Source organism: Myotis davidii, unplaced genomic scaffold (assembly GCF_000327345.1).
Source record: "Myotis davidii unplaced genomic scaffold, ASM32734v1 scaffold941, whole genome shotgun sequence".
Classification (NCBI taxonomy): domain Eukaryota; kingdom Metazoa; phylum Chordata; class Mammalia; order Chiroptera; family Vespertilionidae; genus Myotis; species Myotis davidii.
In genome coordinates this window covers 4,523-18,478 of record NW_006291724.1, presented here as the reverse complement: position 1 = coordinate 18,478, position 13,956 = coordinate 4,523, and the positions used below count along the sequence as shown (strand labels likewise).

Sequence of the window (13,956 nt, the reverse complement as noted above, 5' to 3'; positions counted from 1 at the left end):
AATTTGTTGAGTAAAATACATTTGCCTCAAGGTATACAGAAGTTCATCCAGAGGTCAAGCCACAGAAAATCAGTGGCATTTGATCAGGCTTAACCTGTCAGTAATAACTCTAAATAAATAAGTAATTAGGTAAATAAATAAATAAATAAATAAATAAATAAATAAATAAACCTACCAACTCTAGCCAGTGCAAGGGAAGCATTAAACACAATTATAGTCTGATGGCTCTTCTTTCTTTGGTTTTAGCAGGACAAGCATGCAGAGACATTCAGAAACACCAGGCTGATAATTCACTCCCTTTGCAAATATTGATTGCTTTGCTGTACCACCAAATTCTTTCAGCCACGTTAATTAATAAATTACTCAGTTAATGCTGAGAGAAGATTGAGTCAGAATCTCTAGGGCACCTTTGAGGACATTTATGAGGGTGTGTGGAAGGGGAGAATAAGTGGCTTCCAACATATGCACAATGGCCTCCAACACATCTCCAAATCCCAGAAGCTGCTAGTGTTCACTCCTGCTTTGTATGCAAGCACAGGCACCCTGTTGCACACACGCACACACAATAGGGTGGTCAAAGACCACAGCCAAAAGAAACCCTAATTTCTCTGGCTCTCTTGTTGACTAATCCTAACCAAACCCAGTTCAACTAGACTCTAGGGTCTTTAATTTGTGATTTAAAAGGATGAAAGGGGTGCTTTTCAATTCCCTCATATATTTACAGCCAATATCCCCTACATCTTAGAAACAGCCTATTGCCTTAACAGTTTCACTGGCACATTCCAAGAGGCCATGGTCATTATGTCAGATGTTTTCCATAACTTGTCATACACTTTAAAACTCTGTTAGACAACTGGTGGTGTAGAAATGTGTGAAGCTATATATTTATGATTTCACTCATCTACAGTCTCTTCTGGACAGTCAGCTGTGTAGCCCTATTAGGACTCTGTACTTTTTTTTTGCTCCCATCTCTTAAACCTCTTAAGCCTCAACTATGAGTATGATTAAGCACCCCTAAATGCAAATGAACATGATGGCAGAGAGCTATGGTATCATATGGCACACAAGAACTTTCCAAAGGGTCCGGCTCTCAGCCAAATCTACGTTAAGCACCTTCCAAAAGTACATTTCAGTCTCTCCACTCTCTCTCCTTTGGCCCCAATATGGAGTAATGGAAAAAGAGCAGCTGTTTTAATGTCAATCAGAATGAGGTCCCCAGTACTTCCTACTTGTGTATTGTTGGGCAAGTTACCTAACCTCCCTTGGCTTCAATTAGTTGTCTGCAAACTGGTGATGATAATAACAATCCTTATCTCCTAAGGTTGTTCAGAGGCACAAGTCAGATGACGTATGTAAAGTGCTGAGCTCAGAGCCTGGTACATAGTAAGCACTTGATAAATTCTAGCTATACTAGTGACATCTGAGTCCCTTCTAAAGGTCTATAGGAAATTTCTTTCTCTTTTTTCCATCCCAAATAAGCTTTGCCATAACAAACCTGTTATGGTAATTAAATGTTAAAGAAATAGGTGCCCACCACTGAGGACTCTCTAATTCTACTACTGGAAAGACATCAAATGTGCTATTTTTCTAGACCCAAGCTTCCTTGTTCTGATTTTGCAAATGTCTGCAACATCTGCTGCCAGAGTTCAGTATTTCCTGTATATCCAGTTGCCTGGCACTTGGAGCTGGGTGAGGTGTATTGTACCTTTACACAGCTGGGTTCCCATTCTGCCACAGCTTCCAAGGGCCATTTCTGGCCCATTGGGAACCAAAAGGAAAGCTGGCTTTAGAGAGAAAACAAGGTGACAATTTGCTGGAGTTGACAAAGTGTTTTAGTATGAGGAATTAAGGAAATGAAGTCATGGAAGTACAGCTGAAAAGGCAAGAAGGGAATAAGATGTGGATTCAAGATGATCTAATGTCTACCTCCCTTCACTTTCAGGATGGCTCCATTTTCAAAATTATTAAACATTTTCTCAGTGCGAAATACTTCTACCTGGGCTTTCTCCTTTTTTCTGGGGTTTCATTACTCAAGAAGAAACATATTAAATGATACTTCATGGTATTATCATACCTACTAATGATGCATCTCTCCCAGTTATCCTAAGATCCTCCTCTTTGGCAATGTGCTTGCTTTAGTAGTCAGAGGATAAATTAGTGAGGAGATGGTCTCATCTCATTGGAATAAATGAACTATGGCAAAGAAACTGAATCATAGCTAAGGTCACCATACAGCTCATATTTTCTAAAAAGACTGTCTCAATTATAAATATTTTGTCCCCTGTTCTGCATAATAATGCTCAAAATGTATACCCCTAAAATTGTTCTGGACACTCACATACAAGAAATTGGGGAAAGATTTTGGCAAGATAAGAGGGAAGGAGAAAGATTCAACAATGAACACTAAGCAAGACAAAAGAAAATGTCATTCATGGACTTCCTTTGTTGGGAATACAGCTAATAAGTGCCATTTTCTACATGACTTTGCTAAGACCCTTAGTGTAACCAAGGATATGTGGGAAAGCTGACATCAATAACCTAACTTTGGTCCCAAATTTTCCCCTTGCTACTTTCAGTATGTAGAAGCAGACAGTAGACTAGAGACATTAGACAAAGGAGTGCCACAAGGCCAGAGTGATTATTAAATGATTGCTTTTTTATTTAATTTTAGCTATATATTTAATAATGTGGCAATTTAAAAACATAGTATATTCTATGCTCCATTATTCCTTTTATCTACAAAGCAAAAAACTAAAACAAGGAGTTCTGCATTCCTATGAACTCCCACCACTGTAGTTAGCAGTAGGGGATCATCAGGATAACCTAATCCAGTATTTCCCAAGTCTAAGTGCTCATAAGAATCACCTGGGGAGATTTGTAAGAAGCACATACACTCTGGAGCCCTAGCGCTGGGGCTTCTAACACAATAGATCTAGGGTGTGGGCCAGGAATTTATATTTTTCTAAAGCTCTAAAACAGCGGTTCTCAACCTGTGGGTCACGACCCCTTTGGCGGTCGAACAACCCTTTCACAGGGGTCACCTAAGACCATCCTGCATATCAGATATTTACAATATGATTCATAACAGTAGCAACATTACAGTTATGAAGTAGCAACGAAAATAATTTTATGGTTGGGTCACAACATGAGGAACTGTATTTAAAGGGTCAGAAGGTTGAGAACCACTGCTCTAAAAGATTCTTAAAGACAGCCAGGTATGGGAACCACTAGCCATTCCAACCCCTCACTAGCATCATCATCATCATTACTATTTTTACATCATTAACAGTAATGGTACCTTATAGCTATAGTTTTACTTTGTCATTGTGTTTCCATACCCATTATCTGCTTTTATTCTCATAACCACTATAATAGATATAGAAGTTAGGTGTTGCTAGTTTCATTTTATAGATAAGTATATTATACTAGAGGCCCAGTGCACGAAAATTCTTGCACTGGGGGGGAGTGAGTCCCTCAGCCCAGCCTGCACCTTCTCATAGTCTGGGACCCCCCGGGGGATGTGCGACTGGGGAGCAGGCCTAAGCCATTAGTCAGACATCCTTAGTGCTGCTACAGAGTGGGAGAGGCTCTCACCACCGCCGCTGTGCTGAGCAGCCATGAGCCAGCTTCTGGCTGAGTGGTACTCCCCCTGTGGAAGCGCATTGACCACCAGGGACAGCTCCTGTGTTGAGCATCTGCCCACTGGTGGTCATTGTGCATCATAGTGACCAGTTGTTCCACCATTACGGTCAATTTGCATATTTCACTTTTATTATAAAAGATATTCACACTATACATAGTCCTGTAATTCACCAAAGAGTATTACCACTGCACCCAGGAGTGGTAAATGAGAGGAGTTCAATATAGCAAGACTCAAAAGGATCAAAAGAAAAGGAAGCTACAGCCATCAAAATTGCATGTATACTTATCACAATAAGTATATTATAGTAAGTATACTATAAAATGTGCTCCATATATACATGGAATATTCCTCAATAAAAAATTGAAGTGTTGAAAGATGGTATAGTGTGGGTAAGCCTTGTCAACAGTTTTCTAAGTGAAAGAAGCCAGTCATCAAAAAGTACATGGTGTATGATTCAATTTATATAAAATGTCCAGAACCGGAAAAATCTTTAAAGACATAAAATAGATTCATTGTTGCTCAGGCTGGAGAGAATAGGGGAAATAGTGGCAGCTAATTGCTACACAGCTTCTTTTTAAAAATATATTTTTATTGTTGATAATATTACAGATATCTCCCGTTTCCCTCCCCCTTTTACATGGTTTCTTTTCAGGGTGATCAAAATTAGATTATGATGATGGTTGCACCACTTGGTAAATTTTCTAAAAATCATTGAATTGCACACATAAATGGGTGAAATTTATGGTATGGAAATTGTACCTTAGCAAAGTTGTTTTTTTTAAGATAAGTTCTTTTAAAGAGAACATTAGTCATAGTGATAATGAGGACAAACGTATAGTCATGTAGCTAACCAGCCATAAAGTAGGATGACTCAAACAGCAATTACTACCCTTTATTCAGTGCTACTGTGTGCCAGGCAGAATACTAAACTCTTGATAGCCATTGTCTTATTTAATTGTCAAAGCAGTTATTCCCACTTTGCAGATGAGTAACTGAGGCTCAGGACATCAATATGGTTTCCCCAAAGTCACAAGCTAACAGTTAACAGATATTGGATTTGAAACAAATCTAAATCCAAATATTTCTGTTGCCATTATTATTTTCTGCCTCTAAGGCTATAATCCAATGCCCCTGATTCTTCACTCAGGGATCTTTCTAAACATTTTCAATTTGAAATCTCATAGGAAGCCATGTATATGATTTTTTAAAGCTTTCATTCAACTTCTTCCAAAAGTTACCAAAATGAGAGACTTCTGCCCTGTATTCCTACATGGGGGTTACAAAGGACAAAAAGGGAGAAAAAAATGCCCCTTTTATTTACCCTCCTTATGGCAATGTCCCTTTTTTTCTCACTCTGGTAGTGGAAAAACCAGTCACATTTACCAACATTATCCCAGAGATACCCCATAATTTCCTTGTCTAAGGCAAGGGCAGTACTCAGGGGAGGGGGGTGGCAGCAATGAGGGCCACTGCAGCTTGTAGTTGTAGATGACATGAATAAATGCAATTGAGACATATTCATACTCTAAATAGTCCAGTAATTCACCAGGGAGTGTTATCACTGCACCCAGGAGTGGTAAATGAGAGGAGTCCAATCCAGTAAGACTTAAAAGGATCAAAAGAAAATGAAGCTCCAGTCTTCAAAATTACATGTATTACCTATACAGAACTGAGATTATCTCTCTCTCTCTCTCTCTCTCACACACACACACACACACACACACACACACATTTTGGGGTGGGGAATCAAAGACCAACATCTTATACTTGAGCAAGACATGTTAAAAATAGATTGGGGGGGTGGATCTGTGCATGACAACTTTCTTTTATCAAACACAAGACCATTCTAATTCTTGCTTTAAATGCAATGTCACTTGGCTCAGAAGTCTGTGGTAGAGTCAATTATGGTCTTTAGAAGATCGCAGCTAGTGAAAATGAGGACATATTGGGTGACGTGGGTTGCTTTGTGAAAATTATTACAGAATAAAATCCTCCAATTTGACTCAAATGTGTATTTTACAGTGACAAAAGACAAACATTTTATTGATTACTCTGTTGGACAGCTCCCTCAATCTAGCTTGAAGCCCTTCTTCCAGTTTGCCCTGATTCTCCTTTATTTTAAGATATACACTAGGATGGCTAATCCTTCAATGCTCAGAAAAAGCCTAGGATTAACCTCTACCTGGCCATTTAGCACATGATCAAATAACCTAAGCCTCCTCAGCATTGTTTTCCAAGGTCAGTTAGTTATGTAGAAAAACCTTAGAATTGAACCCTAAGACCTAAATCTAGTAGCCATATGGATACTGTATCTTATAAGTAACTGGTCCTAAATTACTTGACCTTACTTTGGAAAAAGCAGCTACTTGCAAGAATGTGATCTCATACAAGGGAAGCCCTCATGCTCCTTTGTCTGGGAACACAAGAAACCTAGAAGCAGTGAAGCGGAGGCGGAGCACTCTCACACCAAGTCATTGAATGTGCTATTTCTGCTTCCTTGTTGGCTGTTTCATAATTGATTTCTCTAGGGATCTGCCTGCTCTAAACACACCTTTGCTCAGGGAAAGGAGGGAGTAAGGAGTGAAGGCTGGAGAGGGGGGAGAGGTTGTACAGGGGCATTTTCATTATCACCACTTCTTGAGGCTGTCCTTGAAAGCATTGTGTTCAGGTTAAACTGATCACATATGTCATATAAAATTAAAAGTGGGGGTAAGAAGGCATCCTCAATATAATTTATTTGATAAAGTAAAGTAGAATGCACCTCAAGATCTATTTGCTAAATGACTACCAAAAAATACTTGACGAATGAGCAAGTTTTGGTAAGAGCTCAGCCCCTGTTTTTGGGTGTGTACACAGGTTGTCAGGATTTTCAGCAATCTGGTCATAAAATTCAATTGCAAAACCAAAATGTAGAGAGGATTTGAAAGGGTCTAGGTACAGTTAGTCAGTTCCTATTCTAGTAAGAATAGTCCTTATTAAAATACCAGGAATACCTACAGCTTTCTTTTATATTTCTCTCAATGACCTCAGCCTTAGGGACACACCCTGAAATGGGCTTTTTAGAAGCAACAGCTGAGCAATGACCACTTACCTAAAAGCATAATCCTTTGTGAACATATTCAAGAAGTCCTACTTTTAAGATTCATATTTCCAGAGTTGCAATTCACAAATAGTCTCTTAGCAGTTCAAAGGACATTTGAGTATATTCTCTTTCTGTTAACCCAATCAAACTTATTTCGTCACTTAACACCCTTAATGATTTCATTGTCTGCCTTGATAGTACTACTTAGAGTTAAATATTATGATCTAGAGTAAATGACACACAGTTCAGGTTTTCCTTTGTAAACCCTCATGGATAAGCACAATGTATTATCACCGCAATCTACACTTGAACCCCAGCAGAGACTGAAGGCCATGAAGCGTAATCGCTAATGGCTCTGATGATACCTTTAGAATCAGAAGCCTGAGCATCAACGTGCTGTTTGACAAATATATTTCCTAATTTCTTTCAATGAAATCCAAAAAATGTAACCATTACCAATGATGCTACCTCCCACCAAAGGCCACCACCCACTCCTTGAATTACCTTCCTCAAGTTCATCCATGCTTCCGATTTTCCTGGATCCATCAATGGTGTAAATGTAACGCACTCCCTGAGGCAGGTTGATGTTGTCAGACAGAGACCGAGTCAGGTCAGCCAGCAATGCATCAAAGCTGCGAAAACGGTCAGAGGACACAGCGTACACAATCCCCTTGAAGTAGCGGTCCCCATTGCGGTAGAAACGTACCTTCTTGGCTTTCTTCTCATTGCTCAGTGCCTGCAAGGTTCTGGTTCGGTAGAAGCTACAATGGGCGCTGTGAGTGGGGCTAGGCAGCCCATTCATCCGTGAGCCTCGCATGTTCCTGGATGCCTTATCTCTTTCGTCAAAATGTCCAAAATCAAGTTCCATATTTTAGTGGAACCTCAAATACCTGAGTATTGGAGAAAAGGGTCAGGGTGAAAAGAGGAAAGAAAAAACAGTGTGGGGAGAAAAAAATCAAATATTAGCCAGATCCAAATCTGCAATCTGCTGCTTGTGAAAAGAGCTGGTTGAAAAAAGCCAGTGACCCATCTGCTGCTTGCCCCTGAGCTGCAGGAATATTGATTCTTACTAGAGAAGAAGGAGGGGCTAAGGGGGTGCTGGTGGTTGTGGGGGTTGGGATGAGAGATAGAGAGAGGCACTTTTGGCACTGTTCCAAACAGAGAAGTGGGAGGGATTTTGAAATAGCTTGAAATCCTGGGACCTACTGACACTGGCTCCTATCAAATTGTAACTTCGGGCTAAATACATTAAAACCGGCATCTGTTTCCTCACACATGCTCACATGACTAACAGTTGAATATGAATCCATAGCCTAACAAAATTCCCCTTGAAGAGAATAGAAGGAGCTAGCCAACGTTAGCATCTCTAGCTTAGGAAACAATTTTTGCATCTCAGTAAAATGACTATGAAGTGGAGTGTTTTAATTTTATTCCAAACTCTCTTTCCTATTCTAATGTGTGCATACTCTCCCCCCAGAATAAGCCTTGAGTAAGAGTCTCCTCTAAAGGGGCAGCCTCCAGGGAACAGCCAGTGTCTTTGTGCTATTCATCAAACCCTTTCCCCACCAAGCTGGTACAGCTATACAACATTCATAAGAAATAAGCTGGGGGAAAAAAAGGATTAGAAAATTCAGTTACTTAACAATTTATTAGCTTTGCTTCCCTCTGGTTCCATTTAGTAACAAAATCCTCTTCTATTCTTTTTAGATGCTTTATCCCCCTTCCCACCAATGCAGCCCCACCTCTTAACAGAATAATTTAATTGTTTAAAAGATTCCCAAATGAATCTCTGAACAGCATATGAGGTCTTTAGAAACAAGCACACCTTTCATTGTTCTGTAGTTCTAACCTGACTGAAGGGGCATTTTGCCTTCACAGCAGGCAATTCACCCCAAACGTGTCTATTGCCCAGGTGTGTTACAAGATGGTCATCTGTCAGATTTGCTTTCCCTTTCTGTTGAACAACAACAACAAAAAAATCAAAACATGAAACCAAATTCAACAGAAGTCTCAAAAGCTAGCAAAGGTAGTGACAGCTTAGGAAACAAACTATTAACATGCATCTCACAGATGGGGATTAAAGGACTCACAAAGCAAGCAGAGCTCAGCTGCTACACACTGCCACATTGAGATATTTGCAAGGGACCAGAAGGATATGAGATAAAGGAGGACTGCTGCCTAGTAGGTTTTCTAGGCTCAGTCCCCTTTTTCTTCCAGTGTCACCATGACCTGTGCTGAGCTCAGCATTGTCTGTCAGACAACCTGCAGTGGTAGAGACCCCACCTCCTCAAGACAAGTAGCAGGCATTTCCATTGCTAGCAGGCATGCTAGCAATGCTTGGCTCTAGTGTCAGGGTGGTATTATTCTAAATCGACATCACAGTGAAAACAAAGGAATATCAAACTCACTTTTTCAAAGGAAAATTCCAGGTAGAGGCTTAGGAAACAAATCCAGGAATAAGGCAGGAGGCAAAAAGAGACAGAGAGAGAGACAGAGGGGTGGAGAAAAAGAGAGAGAAAGAGAGAACTTTGCCTTGTGCTTTTCCCGTTTGACATCTGTTACATTCTTCCTGAAAATAACTTGAAAGCCCCACTTACCGGTTTTCTGCTGGTTGGGTGGAGATGCTGAGAGAAAGAAAACCAATCTCTCTGTGCCTTTGTTGTCTGAGCTCCAAGCAAGAAATTCCTGCCAGGGTGGATAGATGCCTTCTAGGTCCTAGTGCCTTGCCCAGCATCTCCCCTATACTCAGGCTTAGTGAATCCCCCAACCTCCTATGATTAATTGCATGTGTTGTTTTTTTTTCAATTTTCAGCCTGCATTAACAACTAGAAAGGTTTCATTTATAACCAACACGAAATTGCAGGGTAGCAAAAAGATTGCACAGGCAAGTTTAGAATGCTCTAATGAGCATTGTGCTAGCCTTTTCTTTTAACAAATTGGTAATTTCACTTGGCCAAAATCTTGACTTAATCTGCCTGGGGGGCTGGACACAGTCAAAGCAGGCTTCTTAGAAATTGTCAACATCTTCCTTTCACCTTCTTGAGAGAAAACAATTAAATCGGCAAGTTATTTAAGAAATTTTAGTCTGTACATCCAACAACTGGGTATTTTTTTAAATGAGGACAATGGAACAGACTAAAAGGGAGTAGGAAACAGACAAGACAAGGGAAAAGAGTTCCAGATTTCATAGAGGATAGAGTTGAAAAAGGACCCCAAAGACCTTTTAGCTTTCGTTAATGGGATCTGCGAAATTTACCTTTGAGAGTCTGAAACTTAAAATCCAACCCAGAGACCTTTCTATGTGAACTGAGTCTGATGGCTACAAGATAAATATTAACAGCTTTCTCCTCGAATGTCCTATTTGTTACTAATTGGCTTATTTATATCATGTATATTATAAAGAGCAAGGAAGAGTCCAAATTGAATTTATTAAATCTAGCCAAACTGTAAAATAAAAGAAGAGAAAGATGAGAGACTAAAGAGGGGTGGGCTACCATTTTCACAACTGAAGTTTCATGTATTAATATTTAACAGTCTTGAACTATCATGGTTCCAGTTTTACTTGGCTTCCAGGAAGCTCAGAGACATTAGTATGCTCAGTAATTATCTTATATCTAATTCCAAGTATATGTAACCCTCTTCACACACACACACACACACACACACACACACACACACACACCAGGAATTTTTCTCAATTATATATATATATATTGAGGGTTCACAGTTAAGCACTTTATGTGTATATGTTTTACTGTAAGCTACCTCAAAGTTGGATAAAAATATGATTTTTCTTCTCTGGAAGGTGTTGGCTTAGCAAAGCCTAAATTATCTATGTTAGCTGGGTTGTCAGCCTCAAGTGCACAACCAATATAGCCAAGTCCCCCTTGCTACTTCACTCCTGGTTTCTAAATAAGTTCCTGAGGGAACTGCATGTGTCTTTGTCATTTGTTTCTGCCTTAAATTGTAGTCACCTCTTGAAAAACCAGGGTTATTCAGGTCAGGTGCACAGAAATATCAGAGAATGGGAGTAGAGAAATATGGAAATTCTAATCAATGATTGCAACATTCTTGTCCAGCAAGGCCAATATCTCAATATTTTTTTCTCACAGAATAAGCATTCTGTAAATATAAGCAATTCATTTTGCATCAAAAGAAAAAATAATTTTATTTCCAGTGAGGATATAAGAATAGATATATTTTTAAAACTTAAAAAAGGGGAATTTAGAATAGATATTAGAGAAAATATCCTCATGGTATAAGATTTGCAACACTACAGTGGAAGCTGCAAACTGTTTCTAAAAGACAATCTAGAATAGATGGCTTTGTTTGTTTTACACATACCAGAAAGTAATGGGGTGAACAAACTCAGTTTCCAAGTGTGAGGTATGTGGATGTTAATAGGTGTTCTTTGTTGTCTGAGCTCCAAGGAAAAAGGTTCTGTGTTCAAAAGCCTTTCAAAGGTGATGGGCTACACAAAATTAGGTTTTTTTTTTATCATGAAATTTCTCAGGGCCTTTAAGATTCTTAAAATATGACACAAGTCTCCAAAAAGACAACTTAGTATAAAGAGTTTACCTGGCTTTTTTTTAAAGCTCAGAACCCACCCAAGTATCTCATGGACTAATGTTCTGTGGAAAAAACTTTTGTAAAACCTGGACTAGATCATCTTGATACTGGGGAAGGGCATGAAATAAGAATAGAGCCATAGTTGCTTAACAATTAATCACCTTACTAACTACTGATGAGAAGTTTTCTTACAGATCCTGGGAAACTGGAGGATGAAACAAGCCATTAAAAAGATAAAAGATAAGATGCCTCCAATGGGTCCATTACTCAGAAAAGAAATGTATTTTGAGAACAGACCAAGGATAGGACACACTTTGATTGCTCTACCTGGACCCTGACCCCCTCCAGGAGTTTTTCTCAGGAACGCTGACCATTCTCCGGTCCCAGGAACAGGCTGAGCTGTTTGTAACATCATAGAAGATTAACCACCTTGTTGTTGAGCTCCTGAAGGCCGGACTGTAGACCGTACTCTCCCCCTTCCCTGTTAAAGTGCCCTTGCAGCTAATCTACTTCATGTGCATATATAATCAGCCAGCTTGTGAGGGGGATCAGAGCAGACTTTCCAGGGTGGCTGACTGCTTTCCCCATACTTCTGGCATCATTGGAATAAACACTCATATATGATTCAACCCCATCTCTGGTTAATTTGGTTCAAGTAGTGACTGGTGGCCTCAGACCTACTGTGCCTGGTTTTAATCTCACAAACATATATTTTTCTCAAAGAACTCTCATCTACTCACTAAGACATTTTCTCTCCCATCTTTAGAGAAGGATCACTGGCAGAAGAGAGGTATCAGGCATGAGTTCAGGGGGAAAGTACTTCTTTGTGTATGGAAGTCAACGTTGATGATCAAGGAGGCATTATGGTCAAGGGTTCAATGATTAAAGGAAAAGTATAAAAACCCCACTGTGAGAAATGCAGCAGTAAGACTTTTTGAGTAATTACCATGTGACCAGTACCACAGACAAGATGCACAGTAGGAGGCATCAGTCACTGCTCCTGAGGGGCTTGAATATTCATTGAGGAGACAGGACAAGAATATGAATCTTTATAAAATCATGAAGGAGAAGGAATTAGATCTTTCTTGATATGCTGTGGTCTGGGTTACTCAAACTCAGTTTAAAGATCAGGGTCAGGACATAAGACCATCCATCATATAGACATACACATACACACAGAGAGAGAATCATTAGTTTATATTACCCATGAAAAAAAAAGAATAGGATCTGGGGTGGGGTAAATAAACAAGAAATAAGGTTGGAAATATATCCAAATTATTTATGGTGATCTTAAAACTATAAAGTACATAGGAAAAAAATCCAACAAATATCTGTAGGAACTTTATTGAGAAAATAAAAATTATCGAAAAACATAACAGAAGCTGTAAATAAATGTAGAGCCAGAACATACTCATGAATGGCAAGATGCAATATTGTAAAGATGTCATCCCAAGTAATGTATATAAAGAAATTCTAATTAAAAACCCCAACATAAATTGAAGGACATCTGTAATACTGTCAATTTTTTTTTTAAAAAAAGGAGAAATTTTGTGAAATTCACAAATATTAGTTATTGTGAAACATCTGTTATTATGATTATTAAATTAGTAAATATATGTAATATTTTACTTATTTAGTAAACAGTATGTATAAGTATCAGCTTTATTATTCTCTAAATATTCACATGCCAACTTCCTCACTTCTCCCAAGTCTTTCTTCAAATATCTTCTTAATGTGACAAAACTAGACGACCCTATTTAAAGTTACAATCATTCCTCCCAATCCAGCACTCCCAATTTCCCTTATATTGCTCAATTTCTTTCCATAACACTTGTCATTTCCCAACATACTACATAATATACCTATTTATTGTGTTTATTATATATCTCCCCAAAGTAGAATACAAACTCAACAAGGGCAAGAGATTTAATGAAATATAATTAATGATTAGCAATCATTTTATTTGTCTTAATACTGTATTCAAAGTGACTAGAACAATGTTTAGAAAATTGGTATAGATATTTGTTCAACTGGATAAAGTAAGGAAAGCATGGAATATTCAAAAGATGAGATTGGGATTAACTTTCATATGGGAAAAATTAAATTAGATCATCTCACATGTTATATAATAATAAACTCCAGACATTTTAAAGACTTGATTATAAAGAACAGAATTTTAAAATTATTAGAAGAAAATCTAGGAGACTCTCTTTAAATTCTTGTGATAAAAAAAGACCTTCACCAAGAGGCAAAAGGCAGAAATCTTATAGAAAAACTAGAGGCCTGGTCGAACTCCTGGTCAAGGGGACAATTTGCATATTAGCCTTTTATTACATAGGATAATGGTAAATTTGATTACAGGAGAATTTAAAGCCTCTGAAGATAAAAGATAGCATCAAAACATTAAAAGATAAGTAGTAGACTGAGGAAATAAATTTGCATCTTATATAACTGATAAAGGATTAAAGTCTTGATACATATATAAAGTTATACCATATCAATAAGAAAAACGCAAAACTCTAATAGGAAAAATGAGCATATAATATGTCCATGTTGTTCATAGAAGAGGAAACCCAATTGGCCAATAAACATGTGAAAATACACTCAAACTCACACTTAACTAGGGAAATCGAAGTAATCCCAGAAATTACATATTACACAA

The 13,956-nt window shown here is 38.4% G+C and overlaps 1 protein-coding gene across 1 annotated transcript in view; it reads right to left on the bottom strand.

Annotated features, from left to right (window-relative positions):
- The window catches only part of DCX (doublecortin), a 152,056-nt gene extending 142,661 nt beyond the window's left edge, over positions 1–9,395 (bottom strand). Inside the window, exons 1-2 of the mRNA XM_006765152.2 lie at positions 9,323–9,395; positions 7,230–7,615 (exon numbers count right to left, since the gene is read on the bottom strand). Coding sequence (XP_006765215.1) covers positions 7,230–7,593 — 364 coding nt within the window. The 5' untranslated portion in view covers positions 7,594–7,615; positions 9,323–9,395. The remainder of the gene's footprint in view (positions 1–7,229; positions 7,616–9,322) is intronic.
- Positions 9,396–13,956: the final 4,561 nt, after the last annotated feature.